Source organism: Sitodiplosis mosellana, unplaced genomic scaffold (assembly GCF_009176505.1).
Source record: "Sitodiplosis mosellana isolate CC-2019 unplaced genomic scaffold, AAFC_SMos_1.0 Smas_scaffold_6167, whole genome shotgun sequence".
Lineage (NCBI taxonomy): Eukaryota > Metazoa > Arthropoda > Insecta > Diptera > Cecidomyiidae > Sitodiplosis > Sitodiplosis mosellana.
Genome location: NW_022601408.1, coordinates 336,474 through 349,588, shown reverse-complemented (window position 1 = coordinate 349,588; position 13,115 = coordinate 336,474). Strand labels below are relative to the sequence as shown.

General features: G+C 35.4%; 3 protein-coding genes across 4 annotated transcripts; 2 read left to right on the top strand and 1 right to left on the bottom strand.

Moving 5' to 3' along the window:
- The first annotated feature begins 221 nt into the window (after positions 1 to 221).
- LOC129575573 (MIP18 family protein galla-2) lies at positions 222 to 1,234 on the top strand. The gene is made up of 3 exons (XM_055459381.1): positions 222 to 580; positions 661 to 799; positions 914 to 1,234. Exons 1-3 carry the CDS (start codon positions 466 to 468, stop codon positions 1,116 to 1,118), a joined length of 459 nt encoding a protein of 152 aa, XP_055315356.1. The 5' UTR covers positions 222 to 465; the 3' UTR covers positions 1,119 to 1,234.
- LOC129575571 (mitochondrial inner membrane protein OXA1L) lies at positions 1,216 to 3,014 on the bottom strand. The gene is made up of 5 exons (XM_055459377.1): positions 2,812 to 3,014; positions 2,600 to 2,727; positions 1,701 to 2,529; positions 1,509 to 1,626; positions 1,216 to 1,425 (listed from the first exon to the last, which is right to left on the bottom strand). The coding sequence occupies exons 1-5, from the start codon at positions 2,875 to 2,877 to the stop codon at positions 1,286 to 1,288; spliced, it is 1,281 nt and encodes a 426-aa protein (XP_055315352.1). The 5' UTR covers positions 2,878 to 3,014; the 3' UTR covers positions 1,216 to 1,285.
- A 12-nt stretch (positions 3,015 to 3,026) lies between these two features.
- LOC129575570 (protein zer-1 homolog) lies at positions 3,027 to 9,579 on the top strand. Of its 2 annotated transcripts, XM_055459376.1 has the most exons (14): positions 3,282 to 3,458; positions 3,708 to 4,380; positions 4,927 to 5,536; positions 5,624 to 5,842; positions 5,919 to 5,996; positions 6,088 to 6,212; positions 6,304 to 6,418; positions 6,501 to 6,557; positions 6,656 to 6,817; positions 6,891 to 7,052; positions 7,125 to 7,274; positions 7,358 to 7,603; positions 7,677 to 7,699; positions 8,858 to 9,579. In XM_055459376.1, exons 2-14 carry the CDS (start codon positions 4,202 to 4,204, stop codon positions 9,006 to 9,008), a joined length of 2,277 nt encoding a protein of 758 aa, XP_055315351.1. In that variant the 5' UTR covers positions 3,282 to 3,458; positions 3,708 to 4,201; the 3' UTR covers positions 9,009 to 9,579. The 2 variants fall into 2 exon arrangements, with proteins under 2 accessions (XP_055315350.1, XP_055315351.1); XM_055459375.1 differs by having other exon boundaries at positions 3,027 to 4,380.
- The last annotated feature ends 3,536 nt before the right edge of the window (positions 9,580 to 13,115 follow it).

Genomic DNA, 13,115 nt, shown 5'->3' with positions numbered 1-13,115 from the left:
ATACACACACACACACACTCGTTCATGGAGAATAACAAATGAAACACGTCTCTCGTCCATTTTTCTGGTTGAGCCCTTCGTCATCGTTGCATCGACACTAAACATATGAATCGTAACGCATGGTTCACATTGCTTTCGTTTCACCAAATACCATTTTCAACTTGAAGTCAATGTCAGCCAAATTATGATAAAAGTTGAATTGTTTGTTTAATAATTGACTATTGCACTATATTTATGAGAATTAACAACAGTTGAACAGTTGAGCTGAAAAAGAACAAATAATGGTTTCTGTTGTGAACTGAAACGTTCAAAATAGTTCAACAAACGGTTCACATTAATCGTGTGAGCCCGGCTTCATGTTGACATCATTTGGTGAATCGTGTTGTCCTTTCAGTGATGTCAAGTCCATAACAGCGGTCTGTTTTGGATATTGCGTTGTTCCTGTGAGATTTGCTATTTTAAGCTATGGAGCTCGAAAATCTTAATCCAAATGTATATAAAAAGTCAGACGACCGAAAAAGTGTTGCAGCTGATTGGAATGACAATGTCGACGATCCCTTTGATGAGCGCGAAATTTTCGGTAAGTGTTTTTCATTGTTTAACAAACAAGGATCACATTCTGATTGATTGTTTTTCTCCTCTTCTCAATTTATAAAATAGACCTTATCCGTTTGATCAACGATCCGGAGCATCCACTGACATTGGAAGAATTACATGTGGTTCAGCAGAATCTTATCAAGGTTGACAATGAACAAAATGAAGTTTTTGTCAATTTTACACCCACAATTCCACACTGCAGGTAAGAAAATTAGTAGACCCACAGCGGTATTTCTTAGCTGTATCGAATGAAAAGTTGATAGAAAAATTCCATATAATAATGATTTTCGTCTTATTTTGGATTTGTTCATGGCAGCATGGCCACACTGATTGGCCTGTCAATAAGAGTGAAACTGTTACGATCCCTACCGCCTCGATTCAAAGTAACGGTCGAAATAACACCCGGAACACATACATCGGAAATTGCTGTGAATAAGCAATTAGCTGATAAGGAGAGAGTTGCAGCAGCCCTCGAAAATAGTAACCTCATAAATGTTATCAATCAATGCATTGCCATTTGATTGTACTTATTGTTGACCAGAGATACTTCACAGCTTTGTTACTTAGCATAAGTTTAATTTTTGTTGTAGAGAAATGTAATAAATCAAACGAAATAAATGTTGTGGAACAAATATGATTTATTCGTGGTTTTTTTTTTTCAAAATCAATTCTACATTAATCAAACAAATTAATTTTCGGCTTTTTTTGTTTTTGTCGGATCGAATTTGTAGGTTCGAACTAATGGGCCAGTGCCAGCCCTTTCAAAATTTATTTGATCTAATCGTCTGCGATCTTCAATTTCTCGTGACATTTTCAAGTTGGACCAAGCTGAAAAAACCAATACCATTATCATCATCATTATTATAATCGTTGAATATGAATATTAAAATTAAATCAAACTAAAAACTTACCTCCTTTAACATTTTTAATGACACCCTGCTTCTTTTTTGGTTTAGCTGGCAAATCGTGCTTAACGAGTTGTGGGATATTGAAAAAGGTTCGCACTCTTGGAATTTTGAAAATTGATCCCTGAAATCAAACGATGGTTATTAGAAAACACCATTAAATGAATAAATATTTGTTATCGTCATTGTTTGGTTTACTTGTATCAAGGAGCAAAAGTTACTGGATGCCCAGTAGACGACCATTGCAGATGGAAAGTTCATAATGAATGGGAAAATAACGATTGGTATGCCTCTCAAGATGAATGTGTACAATGGACTTTCTTGACCGGGTATACGGGCACTTTCCGTTCCCAAATGAATGGTTAGTGCCAGCGTACCGCATGTGAGCAATGGCAATAGATAGTAGGGATCAGCCAAAGTTAAATCTGTGAACCACAGAGCGCCACCGGTATGTAGCGATTCAACGGGCGCATTTACCATTCGTCTAATACCAAGGAAATATGACAGAAAAATTGGCATCTGGGCAAATGGTATAAGCATATTTTTCATTGGATTGAATCCTTTTTCCTTCATCATTTTCATCAATTCCTGATTGTATTGGGCATATTCCACAGCGTTTCCCATTTGACGGGCTTCGGTTATCTTGTTTTGAATTTCTTGCATTTCCGGCATGACATTTCGCATAACGGCTGCATTTCGTTGTGATATGACGACCAATGGTGTCAGAATAATACGAATTAAAACCGTACTCAATGCAATCGTGACATACCACGGTAAATCACATGAGACATGCATAAATTCCAATACATTTTGCAGCAGACCAATGGGTGAATAACCGCCCAAGCCAAGCGAAGCGAATGTTGGTTCACCATTAGCAGCTAACGCTTGTACTACTGTTTCTTCGACCGGTGTTGCTGGAACTTCAGGTATTTTTAGCGATGCCTTACTCTCTAAATTTTCTACAGCACTTGCTAATACGCTGGATGTTAGACTAAAATTCCGTTGTGATCCAAAACATGGTGCTGATCTGAAACATTATGATATCATTGCACTTATACCCATTTGAATTATTTTGGATGGATTTCACATGCACTCACATTCGCTGCAAGATTATTTTATCCAATGATGAATTGTGTGTTCGGACTCCGATATTCTCTCGACGAGTGGTCCTGACTGACATGCTGCTGGCCATGGCATGATGATTCCTGAAGCGCAAACCATTTAACTGTACAATTAAAATGTTTAGTTATTAGTTGAAATTTATTTGAGGTTAAGAACGGAGCTCAATTGAAGAAAATTGTCAATTTACATTCACATAATTGGCAAATCGACTGGGTGCCGACCCACGCGAAATGCACCAGCATCTGGACAACATTTTGTTGGGCTCGCGACTTATGCAACCAATTTTTTTGACCAAAAACCTATTCTAATTTTCCGTTCCAAGTAAATTATCGTCCGATTCAATAACTTTTATCACACATTCGTTGGATTTGGTTATGTCAAATGTTATGTACCCGGAGTGGTGAGTATTCATCTTTGAAAAACAATTTTTACTTCACCCATCACCATCAATCAGTTCATTATTCATAAGAATTATGTCTAAAAATGTTTCAATAAAATTTCCTCTGTTTAAAAAGAAAATTTGCTCAATAAAGTTAGAATACAAAAAACGTATAAGATGAGTGAAATAGCCGAAATTCGATGTTAAACAAATCTCATTGGAATTTTCGTTCAACTTTGACAGCAGCAAGGTTATATGAGTGTGGTGAATTTGGATTTGACGTTTTTGAACGTGCATGAAATAAATTGAACGAAACAAAAAGCACAATAACAACAAGAAAAGAAAGAAAGCATAATAGATTGCATATATAAATGCGTACATTTTTATATGTGTATATTTATATCTAATGACTTCTGTCAAAAGAATTATTGAGAAATTTTGAATTTTGATTGAACGTAATATTATTTTTTTCGCTGTGCTGCTAAAAGTTTTAAAATTAAGGAAGTTCTGGTGGAGCATCTGATTTGGCTGCAAAATTTACCATTTTGCGCGACAAATCATCTGCTAGTTTTGGTGGGATTCATTTTGACTGTAGTGGATTTAATAAATTTTTCATCTTCTTCTTTTGTTTTCGATTTTTTTCTGGCATTGAATCGAATGTTGTGCAAAAAAACATTTCTACTGTGAATCGTGTGTGATCACAGAACTGAAAAGAAATATCTTGTGAATTCAGTGCATACAATATGTAACATTTATGAGACAATTTAATGAGAACTTTGATTTTGCTATGTGGAGTGGCGAATGATCCGAAGAATTTGATATTGTAGCAGCAGCACATGAATGTTTCTTATTTCGAACAGTGAATCTTGTTGTGAATCTAAAACATCCAAAAGTGTTTGTTCGATCGTTTATATCAACTTCGGTGTATTTTGTTTTTTAAATTTTGATTATTCTGCGTGGTGATTGTTACAAAAGTGTTTTGGATCGCCAAAATGGAACAAAAAGTCCCCAAAGTCTAGAAGAAAAAGCAAAAAAAAAAAATACACACACACAATTCGTGCAACATGATAAATATTCGGAACGAGCAGCTGAGTGGTAGATAAACAGTGCATGCAAAGAAAAGAAGGGCGAGAATCGTGATAGTTTTTTTTTAAATACAAAGAAGCAACAGCAAAATCTAGCAAAACATTGGAAAACAATGAGTGGCCAAGTTAGTCTTAAAGAAAACGGAATTCTTGACGAATCATTGCCCACATTGCTGGAAAATGTTTTTAAATGTTTGTCGAAAAACTTATATTTGCTCTATACGGAGAATGAGTTTAGCAGTGAAATCAAACTTAGAGATGACATCGTGATCCCAAACGAAATTTGTGATAGGTTTGTTTTAAACACGTTGCCATAAGACAAAATACAATATTTATTATACATGCGCTTCCAAGTAACAGCAGATTTGAGCATTGTTTGTGCTCAAATTGTTTATTTATTGCTGGTGTTATTGTTTTTACTTGATTTTTTCTTTCGTTACGGAGTTTAGTTTTAGTTTTATTTTTATAATTTTTTTTCCATTTTTTTATTTCGTTGAGTTGAATAAAAAAATCTCGTGTTGTTTCATATTTTGACAATGGGCTCGTTTCGTTGGTATCTGGGAAAGCACTCGCATATGCACGGTGACCTTAACCCAAAAACCGCTGACTTAGTGTGTTTGAATGAATTATTCAAATCTAAGCGCTCTTTACAGTATCCAAATCGCTTTGTATTAATCTTTTGTTTCACAATCCAGAGAAAAATGAACTTGATTGATTCACGGTGTTGTGCGCTTTATAATACCATTCAGACTTTCGCTCTGATATGACTTTGAAGTGAATCGTTTATGTTTGTATGTGTGTGCAAAAATGCTCACATGTTATTTTTCGTTTCTTACAGATTTTTTAAATATCGCCAAGACTGCAGTGAAGATATAAATGACGTATTTGTAAACATTTTCCGTGATAAGCATAAGACACCGTTAAAACATGTTGCTCTTCGAAACTGTTCAATTACTGATGATGGAATGTCGATACTTCTGAATCATGATCTGGTTTCGTTGTCATTGTGGTACTGTGACATGGTGACACTAAAATCATGGCAAACGCTGATCGAACATGGCCAAAATTTGGAATACTTGGAATTGGGTCGTTATGTTGACATGTTGAAGTATAGCGAGCCAAATGAAAAGACACCGATTGACTTTACTTTGGATTTGCCGCACATACGAAAGCTCATATTGACTGGTGTCGTGCTGCAGCCAACTGTAAATTTCGGCTATCTAAATCAGCTCAGCTACTTGGACTTGACACAGTGCACTTTTCATAACGACTTCACATTGGAAGCGGTTGTCAATCTTCCAAACCTAACAACACTTATCCTATTCAATGTGTGGCCATTAGAATCTGAATTACCAACGATATGTCGAATGAAATCATTGCGAAAACTGGACATTTCAACGGGATATTTCAATACGAACAACTACGGAACATTCAAGAACCCCAACGAGGTATGATTCATAGGATCATTCGATTAATTCCATGGGAGCCATTTCATTTTAATATTTTTGTTGTTTTCGTTGTAATTTGTGGTACAGACGTTAGCGGAAATAGTTGAAAGTTTGCCAGAGCTAACCCATCTTGATATCTCCGGAACGAATTTGGCTGGCAACGGTGTGGCTCAATTTGAGGCGAAAGAACAAGTGCGCTCCGATATTCCTGGACTAGTTAGTCGAGCCAATAGGCCATTGGAGTTTTTGGGTCTTTACAATACCGCTCATTCGGCGTGCCGTCGTCATGATATTCCAGCTCGTCATGTAAGACATCCGTTGAATTTTCTGGTTGCAGAAATTGTTTTCAATTCAATCGTGTATACTTTGACTATGATTACAGATCTCTGGCGATGCGAATGAAGAACAAATCCTAACGTCCGCTTCTGTTTACAGAGATCGACCAATTATGTTAACAAAGGTAGGTGCCAGTGCATGCATTCCGATTGTGTAAAGTGTTCATAAAATTTGATACGCACCAATTACTGACAAAAGATTCAAACTTATTTCAGGTTTTAAATGATTTGTATCATTTGTTGCGTTTTGAAACTTGTAAATCAATTCATAGAGCTTTTGAAGTTGTGTTATCAGCAATGGATAGGCATTTGCGCGTTAAACATATGCAAATTTCTGGCAGGTTAGTATTGATGATCTTTCGGAATAAAAGAAACGAAAAATGCCATAAAATCACCGATAATTTATTTAAATTCATGTCTTTTTCGGTGCAGTGCGACACTTTATTATATAATCAAAGGAAGAGATAAACATAAATATGGTACTCCGTTTAAAAATCACATTATACGTACCTTGTTAAATGGAATGTCAACTCATATAACTGACGAGGTTAGTTGGCTGATTCATTTTCAGCATCTGCCATTTTAACATTTTACTTATTAATCAAATTTGAAAAAATCCATTTATTTAGACGATGATGCGAAATGGTTGCCTTACTCTTTGCCAATTTTCAATTCCGAATGACGTCGTAAGTTTACATATGCATTACTCATAAAATTGTCACTTGCAATCAATCATCACTCGATACAAATGATGTATCTATCTTCTTCTTAATTTTCTTTGCAGTTATTCGAGTATGAACGTTTGGTGAAAATACTGCTACATGCCGTTTCGGATACAGAACAAGAAGGATTCGTTCAACGGATAGCCATTTACTTACTTAATTCATTAGCTTGTTTGGTTGACGGAAAGCAAAAACTATTTCTAGGTGATCTCGGAGCGATTGGCGTGAGTATTGAAAATGAATGCACATAAACACATTACGTTTGAAATTAAATTTAAATGATGATTTAATTTTCAGACCATGCTAACCTTAATATACGATCGATTAACCCGTCAAGTGTTTGACGATGTCATGGAAGTGGCTTGGTCAACTATGTGGAATGTGACCGATGAAACGGCAATTAATTGCGAACGTTTCCTCGATGGGCGAGGAATGGAATACTTTTTGGAATGTCTGCAAGTAAGTATGATGAAAATTAAATTCGTTGCGATCCATTTCAACGATCTGATTATGGACAATTCATCCATTCAGTGTTTCAACGATAAAGAAGAACTGCTGCGAAATATGATGGGTCTAGTTGGAAATGTTGCTGAAGTGAAGCATTTGCGGAACCGTTTAATGAAATCAGAATTCATAACTGTTTTCTCTAATCTGCTTGACTCAGATAGTGATGGAATCGAGGTAAATCTAGCCCCCTTTCAATGATCATCATCGAAGAAGAACAACAATTAATCGGAATAATTTGAAACGGAATGAAATTACAGGTTAGCTATAATGCAGCAGGCGTATTGGCACATATTGCATCAGATGGTTCATCGGACTGGACAATCGATACGCCAAGCCGGGATGAGGTTCTAAGTCGAATGTCTAGAGCAATCGAACGATGGAATTTGAATACTGAACGCAACATAAATTATAGAAGTTTTGAGCCAATATTAGGTTTAGTCCGTTGTTATGATACGCCAGAATGTCAACATTGGGCCGTGTGGGCTTTAGCAAACCTCACAAAAGTGCGTATATGAGTAATTGCAACATATTTGTTCCTTGAACTAACCACTTTTTTTTCATTTCATTTGTGTACAGGTTTACCCATCAAAGTATTGCAGGTAATAAAACGAAGAAAATTGGAATATGTTTTATTTGTCGTATTTTTTGTTTATTACACTACTCAACAATTTGCTCTGACATCTCTAGTTTTTGAGATATTTCACCGGGGCAATTCCAGGCGCGTGTTTCTCGAAAATCAACAAATTTTGTAGTAATAAGCTAGTAACTCCCAGAAGATTGTGAACTCCCAGAGGATTTAAAATCCTTTCATTTAAGCCTCTATTTGGCTCTTTATTCCAATTCTACCTTAAGCTATAGCACTTTTTGTACAAAGATCAATCCAACAACAAGACGTTTGGTCCACGTTTAAGCGTTTTGAGCCTCCAAAAAAACAGCATATCGTGAGTCTGGCATAGTATCTGCCCTGAATGTTGTACAAGAAGACTATACGAAGATTTTAAGTGTTAGAGGGTCAAAATATGTGCATTGGTTTGGTGGAAATTGGCAGTCAAGCGTAATGACTAAGTTGCAAATTCAAGGAAATTTAATATCATTGTTTTTGAATTGATCTTTGTACAAAAAGTGCTATAACTTTGCGTAAAATTGAGATATCAAGACAAATAGAAGCTTAAATGAAAGGTTTTGAGAGCCTATTTCACAATCTTTTCAGAGTTACTAGCTTGATATTACAAAATTGGTTGATTTCAAACATGTGTTTTAATATTGCTGAGCATCTCAGCATTTTGTAAGGCACGGATATATCCGAGCATATCGACGACGCATACTGTATAATACAGTGGCGTGTGTTGCTACGTGCAGCCGCAAAAACTCGACCGAAGTGTGTTCAGTTGTTGTGGCTGCACGCAGCAACAACATACACATTCCGGTCGATTCGTTGCGGCTGCCCGTAGCAACGCACACCACTGTATGCGTCGTCGATATGCTCGGATATATCCGTGCCCTACGAAATGCTGAGATGCTCAGCAATCTTAAAACACATGTTTGGTTGATTTTTCAGAAAAACGCGCCTGGAATAGGATGAAATTGCACCGGTGCCATATCTCAAAAACTAGAGCTACCAGAGCAAAACTAATGGCAGATTCGGATTCAGCGGCCCCAAAACCCATGACAAATAATCCTTTCCTCTTGGGTTTTTTTTGCCGTTGAGTAGTGTTATAGGTACATTGATGAAACCATTTTGTTTTTCTCTAATCCAGGTTGGTGGAAGAGGAGCACGGATTAGAATTGCTGAGAGAACTAATGAAACACGAACGACCAAATGAAAAGATCAAGGCATTGGCGGAAATGGTCATCAAAAATTGCGAACAGAATAAAAATAATACCGAATCCATGCAGCTGGATGGGTGATACTGTGAAAATGGTTGAGACAAGACATACAACAGAATAAGACACACAACAAAAACTTTATACTTTTTACTGGAGATTATGAAGGTTTTTCATAGCCTAAATATTAAGAGATACATTTGTAGGTTTACTTTCAATTTAAATAGAATGTACGTATGTATGCAGAGAAATCGTATATTTCCGTAGATCTAGGCCAAAAAAGGGGGACAGTAGAAAAAGAAGAATCGTAAACTAATCACACCAATTTAGCGCATACAAAAAAGAAACAACTAAACCCATTTTTCTCGCGTGGCATGAGAATTGATGCACATACAACAGTACAGCTTAACAATATAGCATCAACGAAAATGTATTTCAACGCTAGACAAAATGTGTAATAGCTTGCAGCAGCCGTTTCTTTGGTGTTGAAACCCCGCACATAGCCCATGTTTTGCCTCTTCTCATAATAATGTGCATCGAAATAATTGTAACCAATACAAACAAATATTTGTTTTTTTTTCGGTGAGATTTTAACTCATTTTCAGAAATTAACAAATAAAAAAAAAAATTTGTGTGTGAGTTTTATTTCATAAAATTCCTTTTTTTGCCTAAGGCCATGTACAATGTACAGATATACATATAGAAATGTTTTTTCACCTTTTTTTAAGCAGAGAATGGAATGAAAGAAATCTTTTTGTTCTTGTTCTTTTTGTTTCAACGGCTTGCTTTTGTAAATAATGTTTCACTTTTTCATGCAGCGAAAATTACACAATTGTTTTCTCAATTTGCATTTTATTTTTAACGCTTTTATTTTTTTGTGGATGAGAATCTGAAACGTCTTCGATTTGTTAAAACATAACACAAGCAATTTTGTTAACTTAATTCTTAAAGTGCTTCGTTCGTTAATTGCGAAGAGAAAGAAAAAACGAAAATAAAAATTGAAGGAAGTGGAAGCACACACTTTACTGCACTTGTAATTTGTAAACATTACGCGATAGGAATGCGTCAATAACCAAAAAAGTGAAGTGTGTACATTGAAAACGAAATGGTCAAACATGCTGATGCTAAACGTAAAAATCGACTCAGTTAATTTCCATAAATAAGGAGAAAAAAAAAAAATCTTGAATGAAATATATTTATTAAATTTTGAGGACTTTTTTTGTGGATGATGATAATAAATTTTACTCAAAATGAAGGATGTGCATATTTTTTCGATTCTTTTTTTTTTCAAAGCTGAATAAATGGGTAATATTGGTTTATCTTTTCGCTCTGAATTTTGTTTTTTGAACGTGAAAGTAATGAGAATTTAATGTGGAATTCGCAATACGGCAAACTCTACATCGATTCTAACTCTGAAGTGTTATGTTTACTACGAATTCCGGTGAAAAGTGGCAATATGACGTCAAATGACTAAAATTGGATCGGAATTTTAACGTCACTATGAAAGTTTAATTGAAATTCAGACATTCTCGACAAGCTTAAATAAGAAGAAAAGCTTACTTCTTGTTTCCCATCATTTGAAAACCAAAATCCAATGATAGAAAACATGTGAAAAACATTTGAAATATTTCTCTATGGTCTGGTTTTATTCCATAAGATGTGGCGCCAAAGACGTAGGTAAAAAGAGGATTGCGTTGAACAAAAGACGAATTATTGACTTGATTAAACGCAGATTAATGGAAATTCTTAAATGTTTCAACAAATGTTGGGCATATTCCAGAAGGGAAACATGTTGTGATTCGTCTCAAAATGGGCAAATAGATGAAAAAAAGAAGAAAAAAACACGCGAAATATTGTCGCCACTGATGCCATACAATGAATGAATTCAAAAAAAAAAAAATGAATGAGATCACTGACTTGAGATCTGCACGATCAAAAAAAGAATTCTTCACTTCGCCCCGTGTTTGACTAATTGATGAGCCATAGTATCAGTTCATCTGAAGTCCACTCGTCTTCCACTCACACTGTCTCTTATCCAAGGACTTTTTTGTGACGCCAATCGTAGAATTCCATGTGACGTATGTTGATGCACACTTCGCCTAGATTTTTCACGATAGTTGCACCGCTTGATGCAATAAATTGACGATTCATGCTGTCCGAATGCATCACATTGAGGCATATGAAATACTTCACACATGTCGAGCTAATTTCTATGTATGGAATGTGCACTTGTTCTAACATCTCTTCCGTCAAATCAACACATAATTGCGCGATCGTTTTCTTCGTATGTGCCATGCGTCCAGAGACTTTGTGTAACTGTTGAAAGAGCGACACAAGCAAAAGACAAGAAAAAGAGATTAGTTTTTCCATGTAGCATTACTCGTACACATATTATCGGCGCAAATTAATAAGTATATTTTCTCCATTTTTCGCTTCACAGCGAATTGTGGCTGGCATTTTAATTATGATCCAACAAAAATGCTTCAATTTCATTTACTAAATGTTTATATTTGTCCAAACTGAGAGAAAGAGAGAAAGAGATGATTAAGATAAGCTACAGTTGCCTCCTTCGATTTGTGAAAGAACGTCTCAGTACTTCATAAATAAAACCAAATTAATGTGTATTTTCTCTCTGATTCTTTTCTTGATTTTTGCCCATCAAGAAGGCCATAAGTTTGTTGTTCTTACTTGGACTTTTGGATTCAACGAAAAGTGAGTGGTAATAGTTGTTGTTGTTGTTGTTGTTGTTGTTGTTGTTGTAATAAGCGAAGAGAAAGAATGAAAGAAGACGCAAAGAAATTATATTGCGCAAAAGAGATTGATAGTGGCGCCTAGCCAGAGACACATAATAACTCTCATTTCACAGTTTTTGTAAATATCCAATAATGTGGTTAAACATGTCAAGTTGTCTTATATTATATTTGTGACACTGAATGTATTTATTATTCGCTCTTGGTCAATCTTCCATTGGTGTGTCGATGGCTGTAGTTTTCTTTTTCATCAGTTCATTTGTGTGGAGTCTTTGCTCCGGTCCCATCTTCCAAGATTTTCCCTCACCATAAATCGCTCATCGTCTTGCAGTGAATTCTTTTTCGTGTTTTTTCCTTCTTTTTTTTTTCATTAAATCACATAAAATACTCCGTTTTCGTTCATGATAAAATGAACAGAGTCAACAAAGGCAGCTCAAAAAGAAAATAAAACGAAACAGAGTTATTTGATGTCATTTTATACATTCCAACGATATGTGTATTTATAGCATCATATTTTCATTTTATAATTGAAAAATGTCTATTTTTTATCCATTTAGCTGGCGCTCACATTCCAAGGATGTTACGTTTTTGTGAGTGAATCCTTCTTTCTGAACCGTTATACGTCTAGAGAATGTGCACAATATAATGAGTGGTGGCTGCAAAAACAATGGGAGAAAATCAATTTATACCAACATACAACAATACATACATATTCGCACGAACTGCGTTTATTATGACCACGAAGAAATTTCACGCAGTAATCGATTTATCAATTCACATAAATAATGGCATATTATTAAATTAGAGATGCAAATAGTATTGAAACGCAGTAATAGAACAAACATCCCGCGACTGAAAAAACAACAACTGGATTTTAAGTTTCATAAAAATCATGAATTATCAATTTTTAACATCGTTTTTTCAAACTACTTTTGGAAGAAAATTGGAGCAAAAGCATCTTTTCGTTTGTATTCAAATTATCTCCAATACAATTCGTCAGAAACACATTGGAACATTGAAATTCCTTTGAATTTTCGCAAGTCGAATTCATTTTTGAAAATTTAGCGATTTTATGTAAGTTAAAAAAAAAACTAAAAAAAAAAGAATATTAATGATGACCAATCTAGCAAGATGCCTTGTTTTGTAATTGTGTTGGTGTTCGGTCCATTTCAATAATTTGTTAGCTTAACCCTCTGATGCATACAACCGCCTTCAGACGGGCAACATTTGAACGTCTGTATAACGTAAACTCAGGGACTCTTTTTTGTGCGCTTGCGCCCGGGTGTAAAATTTTTTCGGCGCCCTTAATTCAACGCAGCCGGAGATGAATTTCCAGGAGGTTTTTGAAAGACGTGATTTTCGGAGGGTAGGTGAAATTATTCCCAGAATCGTTTTGATGATGTCATTAACTGAAGATATACACTGCCAGGATTTTCAACAT

Bases quoted from the DNA above. Each gene is read 5' to 3' on its own strand.
- LOC129575573 (XM_055459381.1), top strand. From the start codon at position 466: ATGGAGCTCGAAAATCTTAATCCAAATGTATATAAAAAGTCAGACGAC. The intron at 581-660 runs GTAAGTGTTTTT...TTTATAAAATAG, and splicing joins TGATGAGCGCGAAATTTTCG to ACCTTATCCGTTTGATCAAC. The intron at 800-913 runs GTAAGAAAATTA...TGTTCATGGCAG, and splicing joins CCCACAATTCCACACTGCAG to CATGGCCACACTGATTGGCC.
- LOC129575571 (XM_055459377.1), bottom strand. From the start codon at position 2,877: ATGTTGTCCAGATGCTGGTGCATTTCGCGTGGGTCGGCACCCAGTCGA. The intron at 2,530-2,599 runs GTGAGTGCATGT...ATAATGTTTCAG, and splicing joins AAAATAATCTTGCAGCGAAT to ATCAGCACCATGTTTTGGAT. The intron at 1,627-1,700 runs GTAAACCAAACA...GTTTGATTTCAG, and splicing joins ACTTTTGCTCCTTGATACAA to GGATCAATTTTCAAAATTCC.
- LOC129575570 (XM_055459375.1), top strand. From the start codon at position 4,202: ATGAGTGGCCAAGTTAGTCTTAAAGAAAACGGAATTCTTGACGAATCA. The intron at 6,213-6,303 runs GTTAGTATTGAT...TTTTCGGTGCAG, and splicing joins CATATGCAAATTTCTGGCAG to TGCGACACTTTATTATATAA. The intron at 7,053-7,124 runs GTAAGTATGATG...TCATCCATTCAG, and splicing joins ACTTTTTGGAATGTCTGCAA to TGTTTCAACGATAAAGAAGA.